The sequence below is a fragment of the Phragmites australis genome, chromosome 1 (genome assembly GCF_958298935.1).
Source record: "Phragmites australis chromosome 1, lpPhrAust1.1, whole genome shotgun sequence".
NCBI lineage: Eukaryota > Viridiplantae > Streptophyta > Magnoliopsida > Poales > Poaceae > Phragmites > Phragmites australis.
In genome coordinates this window covers 54,221,694-54,235,042 of record NC_084921.1, presented here as the reverse complement: position 1 = coordinate 54,235,042, position 13,349 = coordinate 54,221,694, and the positions used below count along the sequence as shown (strand labels likewise).

The following is a 13,349-nucleotide window of genomic DNA, read 5'->3' as shown; positions in this document are numbered from 1 at the left end:
AATGGCATGACCAATATGATTAATCTCCATACCTGCACCGCTCGTAGTGTGGATTTGGTCATTGCCGGTATATTTGTCACGAATTGTCAATTTGTCCAGCTCGCTCGTGATGTGATCCGTTGCACCAGAATCAGTGTACCAATTTGTGTCTATCCCATAGGAGTATATTGCCGTAGCTGCACTCTTGTCTTTTGAAACAAAATTTTCATCAAATCGATGCCAACAGTTGATCACCGTATAGCCTGGTTTCTTGCAAAGTTGACAGGTGGGGCGGCTACTGCTTGAGCCACCCCTTCCACCTTGGTTTCCACACCCTCCTTGGGACGCACAACAGCCACCTCGATCGGTGCCACCACCACAGTTTCCACGACCACAAGTGGTGCCACTGCGCCAGCTGCGACTAGCTGTATTTGCTAAAGACGCAGACGACATGCTGCCGTGGAGAAGATCCATTCGAACCTCAAAGCCCAGAAGCTGTGCATAAGGCTCAACGACGGAGATGGGTTCGACTCGTGCCATGATGGCAGACACAAGAGGATTGAAATCAACGTCGAGATCGGCGAGGATGTAGGAGACCATCTCTTCGTCATCCAATGGCTTGCCGACGTACGCCATCTCATCACTAAAGGCTTTCATCTTGTTTACGTATTCAGTGATCGTCATGGGCCCTTTTCTGGGTCATGGCCAGCGCCATGCAGGTGTTAACCGCCCGTGCGCGGGTTTGAGAGGAGAAGAGCACCTCGATCTCATGCCATGCTTGGGCAGCAGTCCTTGCTGTCACCACCTGGGTGAGAATTTCCTGAGATACGGAAGTGAAGAGGTAGCCAAGGTCTTGTTGATCAGTGGCAATCCATTGGACGTGCGTCGGATTCACCAATTTAACCATCTTGTTGCCCTCCTTGACATCAAGTTCAGCAGGAGAGCAGACACTCATGCCATCGAGGAAGCCAAACAATTGAGCACCTCGGATGACCCGTAGAAATTAGGCTTTGCACATGAGGTAATTGTTTTTGGATAGTTTCTTGGTAATGGGAAGACTGGGAGAGGATGTGAGGGTAGGTGTCGGTGACATGGGAACCGGGGGTTCCCGAGTCCCGAGGCCAGGACAGCAGAGTGTCACGTGACGCCTTCCCTTGGGGACTTTTCTCCAAGGTTCGAGAAGACCAAGTTCCGGGAGAGGGTGCTCGGGGCCATGAACAGTGGTTCTCGAGTACCCGAGTTCCCCGAGGACCCGAGAAGTACGAGTTCCGGGAGAGGGCGCTCGGGGCCATGAACAGTGGTCCCCAAGCACCCGAGTTCCCCGATGACCCGAGCAGACACAGTTCCGGGAGAGGGCGCTCGGGGCCATGAACAGTGGTCCCCGAGTGCCCGAGTTCCCCGAGGACCGAGAAATGGCATATCCGGGAGAGGGTGCTCGGGGCTATGAACAGTAGTCCCCGAGCACCCAGAGTTTCTCGAGGACCTAAGAAGTCCTTCGCCGGTGGTCCCCACAAGAGCTCAACGGTGAGGTGTCAATTGGTGAGAGGCACAATGCTGCATTTAAGAGGGAGCGTAGCGTGTCACTTCCAACCACTCCCCCCTGTTGTCAGTCCCTGCCACTGCCTGGCAGGGAGGCGTGGTGACATTTAATGCGGCGAGTCCCATCGCGCGTCATCCGGCGCGCCTCGGGATATCGTCGCAGGACTTGAGGCATATCACTTGCCGCTCTGCTGTGTCAGGCTCGCTCTGACCGGGTGGGCACGTGGGGTTGCTCAGCGGCTGCCCGGTGGGCCCTCCCTGCTACACTCACTGAAAAATAGGATGATGACGACAGGACCGGAAGAGGGCGCATTTTCAACCCCCCGTAATGTCAAGTTGCAGTCCATGATGGTTGCTTTCTATTTATGGCGCTTTGAAACTCGCGCCCTTCTTTTTGGGCACGCTAGAACGCCCCGACGGGGTATAAGAAGGGGCGGGCTCACCGGAGAAGACAGAGGTCGAGCAAGCTCTGGAAGACAAAAGTTCAAGAAGCCCAACAGACGAAGAACAAGACACACGAAGTTCTAGATTTAGACAAAAACCCTTATAACACAAGAGATCCTCAGAGAGGCATTCCAGAGCATCTATAGTATACACACATGAGTAGGGTATTACGCTTCATGCGGCCCGAACCTGTCTAAAATCCCCTGAGCATTTGTTTCTACTAACATCCGATCATCTAACCCACCTGCATCTCATTTACTCTTATTTACTTCACGTACGAGGTAGATCCGGAATTATCACCCGGCCGAATCTCAAAGGGGGTCCCTCTAGATCCCCGCTTGTGGAGGTCATCCTCCGACAGTAGAGTTAAATGAGGTTGCCATGGATGTTTTAGTGGAGAAGGATGGCTCTGATACCATGAACATGATGTGAAAACATTTTCACCTCCTATTACGAGGCCACATCAATTTATAAATGAAGACCGAATAAATCGCGGTGGAGAGATTACATCCTAAAAGCTAATTTTAAAGTTCTATATTAATACAACAAGATCTTAACTTTTCAGATAATAATAACTCTATCTATATCATGTGAACTGAGTCAACGTATATATAGTTACAAAATACCTGTAGCATATCTATCCAAGCGCGCCGATGCGTACGTACGTATCGACCACACGGCAGCTGCACGCTCCTATTTATAGCCCCTCGCGCGGCACCACACTCTCCCCACATCTATCCCAACACGGCCGGCCAAGTAGAGACGAAATCAAGCAGGGAGCCAAGAAGCTAGCTCGGACAAGGAGCGCGAGCTCGAGAGGATTTACTCCTGCGAGAAATTACGCTGCTAGCTAGCATGTCGGGCGTGTGGGTGTTCCGGAACGGCGTGGTGAGGCTGGTGGAAAACCCGACGTCGGGGGCGGCGGCGGCGGCGGCGGGGAAGCGCAAGGCGCTGCTGCACATGCCGTCCGGGGAGGTGGTCACCTCGTACGCGTCGCTGGAGCGCAAGCTGGCGGCGCTCGGCTGGGAGCGCTACTACGGCGGCGGCGACGTGGGGATGCTGCAGTACCACAAGCGCTCCTCCGTCGACCTCATCTCGCTGCCCAAAGACTTCGCGCACTTCGGCTCCGTCCACATGTACGACATCGTCGTCAAGAACCGCGACGCCTTCCGCGTCATCGACGCCTAGCTGCTAGCTTCATGTCCATCTAGCCACGCATGCGTCTCTAACTCTGTAGGTGCGTGCGTGTTCGTTCTTTGCTCAATCAACTGTGTGCGCGTGCTATACGTACGTTTGTACGACGCATGTTTATGTAATCTTCACGTGTATGTGTGTAATATACGTGGCATGATGACGTATATTTGTACACGTGTGCATAAGATTTGCATGCTGTGGTAGTCTAAGTTTGCATGGTCAATTTTCCCCCGACTACCTGCTGTGTCTCATGCATGCAACTATGCAAGTGGAGCGGATCGATCGGTTCCTTTCATTTTCGTTTTTTTGTGTCTCGATCATGCGTGTTCTCGACCGCTTGCATTGCGAGGAGTTTGCAGTACAAAGTGTGATCAACGATGCTTTTGAGTTCAGCTGAGTTAGGAGTGCTTAATTAGGTCGGGATTTCGATCGAAAGCTTAATTTCTCGTATGCCATGGGCACGACTACACACAAGATAATCTTTCGAAACTTAACCTACCATTGTCATTATGGGTAAGTCGTCAATCGAGATTGGAGAACAACATAGGTGGAGCCATGGCCCAACAACCCTAAACTGTCATCTGCTCTGGCGAATTTAGAGCCGAGAAATAGGGAGTCCTCCCTCTTTATCTTTCTTTTTTTCCCCTTTTTCTTTCTACTTGAGCCCTCCTCAGTTTACTAAGAGCAAATTTTATAGTATCCTGTTCTACGAAAGATTATCTCCGCTATAATGATATGTGTTCATTTCCCATCTCTACTCTTCAGCTCAACTATTGAATCACAGGATGTATAATATAAATAAGATCTCACGAGGATCTTTTTGACAGAGTTTTATAGAATTTGCTTCCTAGTCTACTGCTGGATCCGCTCATGTTAGTCTGCACAAAATCGAAATCGGATAATGCTGTCGAATTTTTGCCAAGTTGTTAATACTTTTCTGGCTCCGCCACTTGAGGACAGCAACCGAAAAAAGAATCAGAATTCAGACATGCCTCAGGCCAAACTGATTAAGGCACAATTTTGTTTGTGACCACTCATATATCCATCGGCGCACAGGATACAGCTAAGCCCGTGGGGTCAGTGAGAGAATATATGTTGTTGACTTTCTGTCTCCTTTGCATTCATTCCATCATCGACCTGCTCTAGGGCTCAACCATTGGCATGCTTGATTCCTGCCCATCCTACCTGCTAATAATCATTACCTGCTCTCGCTTCCAGTATATATAGATCCATGGAAAATGTTTATCAAACGCGACCACTTGCTGTATAATTTGTTCAGAGGCAGGCCAGGCACAGAAACGCAAGTAGCAAGGACACAATTCCTTCGAATGTGCTTATCAAGGCGAGGTTTACCCTATCCTTGGGGAAGAAAAGATAAAGCAGCAGTTTGGTTGCTTGCTGCATTCCTGAGTCTAGCTCACAGGATGCAAAAGGGCTTCTCGGTCCGGCCGATAAGTGGAAACGCAAAAATTAACTGTTTCTCCAGAGTCAGGTTCGCGGGATGCAGCCATACTCTCAACTAAAGATGATATCAGTGTATGATTAGCGAGTATTAACTTATTTTAATACATTTTAATTTGGATTAAGACTTAATATGATAAACTAAATAATATATAATGTATTTATGTAAAATAAACATCATATTAACACTTATTTTTTTATTTCAATCTTATACAATATGTACTCATATGAACATTCAAACACCAAATCTCTTCTCAATCAAACAAAAACATACAACCAACCAAATAAAATTACACTATATACACACAACTTGACTCAAATAAGTTTAACTCACTAATACAATGAGACTGGAGCATGCAGAAAACCAAACGGAAGTACAGACCAGACGTAGGCAGTAAAACTTGCCCAGCCCTGGAGCAGGACTGCAGGAGAGCATCGTTTTTTAAGGGGGAAAAACAAGCAACTGGAGCGAAATTAAACCAATGGGGATCGGGGAGAGATTCGTTTGGGCTGAAATGAATGGTACAAATATGGGCTTGGGCTGAACGCTGAGCTCTCTTATATTGTTAAGAGCCCAATTCGAACAAGGGCCTACGGGTTATTTGGTGGGTTGGGCCTATGCCTCAATGGGTCCGCGCCAATCTATGGATTTTTTTTAAAATTTAAAATTTCTATTTTTAAATTTTTAGAAAATTAGACATCCATTTTAAAAATAGCAAATATATAGGCTTGTGTCGCCCGCTGGCAATAGAAGCCTATGGACGGGCAGAAAAATCCTAATCTTTCTATCTTTTCAAACAGACCTATTTTTTCTAATATTTAAAAAATGGAAATATAAAAATAAGAAAATCCAATCTCGGAGCGTGGACATTTCAATAAGCAGGCCAGGCAGATGCTCGTTACTATACATTTCCTGTGTATTCGTTTCGTTATGCATCATTATCATTTTATGAGATCTGCCACTTTCTGATGCAGAAATATGCTCGTGCAAGTAGACTGTAAGGGTGTGTTTGGATTCTCTGCTTCGCTCGTGCATGCACCAATGGATGCAGTCGTTAGCTCCGCTTCGCTGTTTGGATGCTTGCACCGGTCGGAAACGTTGCACCGTGCAAATGCATCTGCCCAGTCAGGCTGGCAGGAAACGTCGGATTCGACTGTTTTTCATAGGCTTGGCCGACGGGATGTAACGAATTAGCGCTAATGACAAATAGTTAGTAAATATTAGCACATATTAGTACATTTTAAATTAGATTAAGATTTAATATGATAAATTAATTATTATAGAGTGTATTTATGCAAACTAAATATCATGTTAACACTTGTTTTTTTAATTTTAATCTTATAATATATATACTCATATGTGCAACCAAACACAATCTCTTTACACATATAGCCAACCAACAAACCCTACTACATCTCTTTAACTTATCCTAACTCAACATGTATGAGTCATACGAGCTAGGCTGAGGAAGTTTCTCTTAGACAACGAGTACAGTATGCACGAATAATTCTGATGCTATTACCACGAACAGAACAGCTACCTTTTTCATGCTTTCTTTTCTTTGTTGCTGGCAGCCAAACGCACCGCCGCTCCTGCCATGCATACCGCGCTACGTGTGCGTTTCTTGCGTCTGAATCTTGTTCCACTGCCTGCTCGGCTGCTCCCCTGCCACTCCGGTCCAGTTCCAGTCCTTATCGCCCCCCTTCCCGTTGTCGCCGCCGCACACGTGCCCATCCGAGCTCAACGCCGACGAGAGACACCACGTCATGGCAACCAAAGGCCATATTCCTCACTCTTCCCTCGCGGACAAAAACTAAAGACGACGACGACGCGAACCGCCGCTTCCGAAAAGCAGGAGAAAAGAGAGCAATAAATCACTGTCGCTTCAGAGTTCAGAGAGACGAAGAAGGCCATTCCATCTCCGTCTCCCCCTCTCTGATTCATTTTCTCCTTTTCCTTCGTCGCATCCACACTGCTGCTTTCCTCGCTCGCAAACCATTTTGCTTTCGCAGAGCAGCAACCTGTGCCGTCGCTCTTGCGACGACATCTCACCTTTTTTTTTACTGCTAAGCTAGGAGGAGGAAGCTTTTGTTCGTGGTGATGGGATGAAGGTGAGAGGAGGAAGAAACTCGAGAAAGGGACGGGACGGTCATACGAAGGACGACGGATTGGTGATGGTCGTATATTGGGTTCGGGCTGGCTTGCTGATCCAGCACCTTTCTTGGAAGTATCACTGTGCTAGTGATAGGAACAGAAACCCTTAGAGAGAGAGAAGAGATATGTGTGGGCCATGAACATGATGCTTGCTGACGTACATTTTGATTTTGTTCAGGCACTAACCGTCCAAATTACACTTTCGGTTTAAATGAGCCGGCTGCTGTCCACAAAGATAAGTGTTTAATTAAATCATCGTCTGTCTACAACAATAAGGGTTAGCACATACTCGCCTTTCAATGTACCATATGTTAACACAGCTAAATAACAACACTTCATGGCAATAGCTCAATTGAAACGAACCAGATTCCAATATTCCTCGATATGCATCTAAAGACATATTCAAGATCAGCACGCATATAGCTTATAACATAAGCTCGTCACAAGACATAAGTAGAGTACAAGTTTTAATTATATTATAAGTCTTACTCATAATAAAGTCATGAGTTCAAGCGCTACAATCTACAATCTCAAATTTACCAGAGCAACATATACAAGCCCAAGCTCTGGTTCCATGAGTCATAGGCAACATATTAACAACCTAAACTTCAACATTAAGACAACAAGTAACAATTGCTCATGTTTCTCGTCCATTTCCATGAGTCACAAACTTTGCCAAGTAAGCAATAACAATGTACCAATAATAATAATAATCAAAACAGTCATATTTTCGAATTTCCATCCACGTTTCTTCAAAATATTAATTCCAGATCAATCCAGAATTTAGCTTTTGCAAATGCGGACAGGCATCAGCATTTTGCGCTTAACCATGGCTCAATTTGAGATAAAATACACTGCCTCTTGGACAACTAAGCATTGTCAAAAAGACAAGGCTCGAATCGATGTTTTCTTCTTCTCCTCCATGCAAAAAAAAAAAAGCGTAAAAATATGTCGCAATAGTCCCCGTGTTTCCACTTTCTGACGAGACAAAACTCTCCCTCTGCACAGAGAAACAATGACAAAAGCAGCAACCTATCTTAGCATGACAAAGCTGGCCACTAACCTGCGGTTGCCTAGAACGCTAGAACACTCAATGGAAGGCCGAAGAATCTTAACAGGACTCCATGGGAGATCTGCCCCAATAATAAATTTGATTTGCTCTTCCTTGTTGTAATTTAGTGACGTCTTCGTCATGGAGTCGCCTTCACTTTTGTTTTGTTTGTTTGAGAAGTGAAACTTTTTTAAGAAACCCTAGTCACTACATGAAAAAAGGCATTAAATGATGGATGGTAACCATTATAGGTGACAGATATTCATATCTCTTGCTGTCATCGATCATTAAAAAGGGGAAGATTATAGCATCTAGGCTCCTAGATAAGTGTTAAGTGTTTCAGTGATTAATGACAGTCATATTATTGTGACTAATAAATTTATTTTGAAGGGTATCGAAATTTTAGTTTATAATGATAATCGGATATTCTTGGTCAATAAGTTGATTATATAGACAATCAAAGAAGATGTGCATTCAGATTAAGGATTTTCTAGTTCTAAGTGTCACAAGGGAGATTAAGGATATTTAGAGCAACATATGTTTTTTTTCTTAGTCTTTTGACTGTTCTATAAAGATGTGCTAAGAGTAATAGTTTGATCTAGTTAAGTCTAGACTTGATTTGATATAAATTCTAGCACTAAGTAGCTCATAGAAGCTCATGGTTGAGATGTCGTGAAGTTAGAGATCAATAAAAGATTGAATTGGACTGGCTCAGTGAAGTTAGCCTTATTGGATAGTCCGATGATGTGACTCTTGTTCTCATTAGAGCATTTTTCTTGGTTTATAAAGAAATTGCATGTGTTGACTGGATGGTCCGGTGGGTAACATGCAGTATCACCGGAACCTTTTCTTGGTGACACATGTCCTGAATTTTTTTTGAAGTGTTGCACCGGATGGTCTGGTGGTTAACATGCAGTATCACTGCATGGTCCAGTATTACCTCACTGAGAGCACCAGAGCTTTTTCATCAAAAGCAATATTTTCCAGGTAAAATAAAGTTGAACTTACCGGATTATCCGATGATTGAAAGGTGAGGTCATCGAACTAATTTTTGCTGAGAGGTTGCTTCGGATAGTTTAAAGCTGCTCAGTTCACCGGATGGTCTGGAGATGGACAAAACGAGCAACAGAGCAATTCTTGAAGAGAATGTTGTAGCTGTTTGAAAATTAGAGGTCAACTGACCGGATAGTTCGATGCTAAAGGTATGCTTACTGGATGCATTCACCGGACTATTCTCAGTAGTAACGGCTAATGACAGCTGGCATGGTATTATTTTGAAATTTCTACTCACCGAGATTATCCAGTGTGAGTAAGAAGATGCTCACCGGGTTATCCAGTGTTAACAGAAAACCTAAGTTGTTAGACAACGACTAATTTTGGATCTCTAACCTATAAATACCCCCTCACTTGGTCTCATTTAAATCTCTTGTGACCCCAGAAGAGCTTATACATTGTTTGTGTCATTAAGAAGCAAGATAGTACATTTGAGTGAATTCAAAAGTTCTTAATTGAAGTTTAATGATATCTTTAGTGTTTGTAGAGTAGCAAATGTGCATCTAGCTGTAGTCTAGATTTGATCTTGACCAAGTGAAGCTATTAGCTTGTTACTCTTAATGGTTGATAACATCTAGTCGGTCTTTGGAGATTCGAGGTGTCTCAGTAACTCTTGGAGTTCTTGTGGGAGCCTCAGAAATAGCTATGTACTTAGTTTGATGCCTGCCAATCTGGAGATGAAGAAGTGACAATCATGAGTGAGCACTTAAGACTTTGTAATTCAAAGGGGAGCGATATTCTTTGTGGATGCTCTAATGAGGACTAGGGGGAGTGCCAACTCCTCGATACATCGGGAGAAAATCAGTGTTCTCTTGTCCATCTTCTTACTTTCTCTCATTTACATTTGTGCATTTACTTCTTACAAGCTTTACTTTCCGTATTTACTTTGTGTTCTAGCTTACTTGTTTTGTTGCTTATGTCTATTTTGATTGTGTAGTCGTATTTCAGTTCATCTAAGCTAAGGTTGTTACTTGTTCTAGAATGCGATATGAGTAAATTTTTAATAGCCTAATTCACCCTCTCTTTTGGGTCATTCGATCCTTTCAGTAGCACTTGAGTTTTTTGGCTCAAGGGAAAGCAATATCATTAGTGGATGCTCCAACGAGGACCAGTGGAAAGTACCAACTACTCGATACCTCGGGAAAAAGTTTGATATCTTTTTATCCATCTCTTTACTTTTCCGCATTTACTTTGAACATTTACATTCTTACAAACATTTAATTTCACAATTTACTTTGCATTCTAATTTGCTTGTTTACTTATCTTTCTCTAGCTTATTTATATAGTTGTATTATCTTTCATCTAGTATAAGATTGTTATTTATTCTAAAATTCAGTAGAAGTATTATTAATTAGAGCCTAACTCATCATCCTCTTGAGCCATTCGATACTTTTAATGGATACATCGGTTATAGCTGAAGAAAATTTCATTTTAATGAGACACACAAAAAGTAGGATATAACCATCACGACGAACCATACAAACCAATACTGGGTTCTTTTGAGAAGTGAAACTTTGACTAGACTAATATGAAAAATATATTACAAGAGTACACAGGATAGGGACCCAATTTTGTTATAATTCTTAAATAGGATGCATGCATAGACAAGGGATAACATACGATACGATTTTGGCTTACATATGTCAAACTAGCTCAAACTCGTAGAAAATCGCATGTGAACTTGTCTAAACATAAACGTTCATCTCATGAGTACGTGTCCGTTTTATCAGAGAAAGAAACTAATCATTGTGGATATCTTTGTATACACATATCTGAAAATCTTGTTCTGCACATGCATATCCACTGTCAATTCAAAAAGTTGTATATTTTCTTTAAGAAAATTTATTTGCTAAACCTAGATAAATACATAGTTAATTATTTGCTGATCCAAAAATCACAAAACTATTTTTTTAGTCTTCTTACATAATCTTCTATCTTCTAAAAATACATAAAATCATGAAATAGTTATTGTAACATACATGATTGAGTAAATATGTTGCAACTAAATTAATTTATAACTAACTCATCACACCCCAAAATTAGTGAAGCCACTTTTATTAGTTTAATTAACAATACTTTGTGTATGAAAAATAATGGTAGACATGACAAAGTTAATTACAATACTTTTTCTTAACATGTTCACTTTATGCTTATGAACTTTGTAAAAATAATGAAAAAATTAATAAAACTCTAAATGAAGTGAAACTAATTTTATAGATCCTCTTAAGATTCATCTTAAACATAAAAATATGTGTTTGCATGTATTTTCCTTAACGTGAGTTAATAAATGAGTTGCACGTATTTTAAAGCACTTTTGTTTCAAACTTCCTCTTCATGAAATCTCTCCGTGAAATATGATGTAAAAGACGTTATTTTTTAATCTTTTTCGCATAGGTCTTAGAATAGTCTCTAGTATTTTTAGATTTTTTAATATTTTTTATTTTTTGAATTTAAATTCGAAAACCGATCAAATTTAGAATTCGGTGCGGACCAAATTGACGGGTCGAGTGGTTTTCAACGAATTTGCCAACCCTGGCGCCAAGCCTCCCATTGGCACACGAACCAACTAAAAAATTCAGGCCCAACGATACCCCCACTACTCTCTATGGCTGCTGTTTTTATTCTTTTCGCTTGTTAAACTAGTGCAGGGTATAAAATTTCCCTCAGCCCTTCCTCACAGTTCACGACTCCAGACAGCACTTTCCCCTCCTCTCTCCTGCGAATAACTTCACCCGCTCTCATGGCCTCAGAGCCTATAGAGTGGCAGGTACTAATATTCTCTCTTGGTTTGAATTTCGGTAAATGTTTTGAGAGCAATTCTTCTGATCACCAGTCTGTTCCTAGTTCAGAGGATCTCTGTTCCAGTCACTATTTGTTTTGCTGTTGCTCCTTAGGCTGAGTGGCTCATGATTTGTTCTTTAAATTGCTCTTGGCTTCATATATGGCAGCAAATTTCCTAATGTTTAGTTCCCATGCTTTTGCTGTATTACTCTTTTCTTGTGCTAAAGGCCAGGTCAGTGTGCTGATACTCAGTCGGTTTGTATGTCTGATGTCCTGTTTCAGGTTCTGGTGCTGAGGGTGTCCATTCACTGTGAAGGATGCAAGAAGAAGGTGAAGAAAGTGCTCCAAAATGTAAACGGTACGTCCCGTCTTATTTGATCTCCGAACTGCTCATCTTTTAGCATGTAGTTGCGCATTGTCAAAGGCCTTCCAGAAGTCTCAAGTTGCAAAAGTTGTATCTTGAATTGAAATACTGTAAACTGAAATACCTGACAGGTCGCTCTATTTGCATGTGCCTCGTTAATTTGTGTTATTTGATCTTCAAGGCGTGTGCAGATGCGACATCGACGCCCGGAGCAACAAGGTCGTGGTCACGGCCTCTACGAAGCTCGATCCCAACATCCTCATCGCCAAGTTGCGCAAGTCCGGCAAGCAGGCTGAGCCTTGGCCCGAGCAGCCGATGCAGCAGCAGCAGCCACCGGCAGAAAGCCAAAGCCAAGAGCCCAAGAACCAAAACGACGAGCCGAGCAAACCGAACGAACCTGCCGAGAAGCCCGGAGCCGACAACGCCAAGGCCAGTGCCGCCGAGCCAAGCAACCCTCAGCCTGCGCTGGAGCCCAAGCAGAGCACCGGCGAGACCCCAAAGCTGGCTCAAGAGAGCAAAGACGCCTCCAATGCTGATGCCAGTGGAAACACTGGTGTTGAGACCACGGCGGAAGCAGGGCAGCAACAACCCGAACCGAAGGGGAAAGCGAAGCAACAGCCTGAGGAGAAGCAGCCGGTCGACGCCCGGGTGACAGTGGAGTACGACCGAGGCGTCGGCAGCTACGTGAACCGCATGCCGCCGCCGCCGCAGCACCCAGTGCACGTCATGAGCTACAACGTGGCGCGGCCGAACCCGAGCGCATCCTACTACGCCACCGCGCCTGCTCCAGCCCCGGCACCAGCACCGATGCCGATGGCGAGGCCGGGGCCGTCACAGGGCTACATTGACGAGCACTACACGCCGTCCTACTACGCCCGGTCCTCGCCGTACGAGCAGTACCACTACCCTCCTCAGCCATCGCCGTATCGCTACCAGTATCAGCAGCAGGCTTCGACGGAGGACTACTACTACGGCGAGCCGCCGCAAAGGAGCGCCTTCTCGCCAGCGCGAGACGGCTACGGCGACATCTTCAACGACGAGAACGCCAATTCTTGCAGCGTGATGTAAACGAAGGGTGCGAGTTATTAGCTAGTTTACTGCTCCTTAATCAACTATGACTATATGTTAGATGCTAGAATTAGTACGAGAACGGATGTAATAGCACTGCTCAGGCTTCATGGCGCTAGAATAAGATGAGCTGAGCTTGAATGCTTGATGCACGAGAGGAAGAATGTGAGGGGCTAATGGGATAGCTCTGGCATTTATCAGAGCAATTTTGTAGCATTTGACATGGTTAAAATGGAGATATAAATAATCTCTTCAAATTC

At 43.9% G+C, this 13,349-nt stretch overlaps 2 protein-coding genes and 1 non-coding gene across 4 annotated transcripts; 2 read left to right on the top strand and 1 right to left on the bottom strand.

Annotated features, from left to right (window-relative positions):
• Window positions 1-458: 458 nt before the first annotated feature.
• LOC133891310 (small nucleolar RNA Z247) lies at window positions 459-597 on the bottom strand. Its single transcript, XR_009904176.1, has one exon. It is a non-coding gene; the product is annotated as a small nucleolar RNA Z247 (small nucleolar RNA).
• A 2,098-nt stretch (window positions 598-2,695) lies between these two features.
• On the top strand, window positions 2,696-3,328 carry LOC133890980 (flowering-promoting factor 1-like protein 2). The gene has a single exon (XM_062331652.1). The coding sequence runs from the start codon at window positions 2,818-2,820 to the stop codon at window positions 3,148-3,150; it is 333 nt and encodes a 110-aa protein (XP_062187636.1). The 5' UTR covers window positions 2,696-2,817; the 3' UTR covers window positions 3,151-3,328.
• An 8,175-nt stretch (window positions 3,329-11,503) lies between these two features.
• On the top strand, window positions 11,504-13,349 carry LOC133928189 (pollen-specific leucine-rich repeat extensin-like protein 1). 2 transcript variants are annotated; one of them, XM_062374435.1, is made up of 3 exons: window positions 11,504-11,643; window positions 11,940-12,015; window positions 12,213-13,349. In XM_062374435.1, the coding sequence occupies exons 2-3, from the start codon at window positions 11,975-11,977 to the stop codon at window positions 13,087-13,089; spliced, it is 918 nt and encodes a 305-aa protein (XP_062230419.1). In that variant the 5' UTR covers window positions 11,504-11,643; window positions 11,940-11,974; the 3' UTR covers window positions 13,090-13,349. The 2 variants fall into 2 exon arrangements, with proteins under 2 accessions (XP_062230419.1, XP_062230412.1); XM_062374428.1 differs by having other exon boundaries at window positions 12,203-13,349.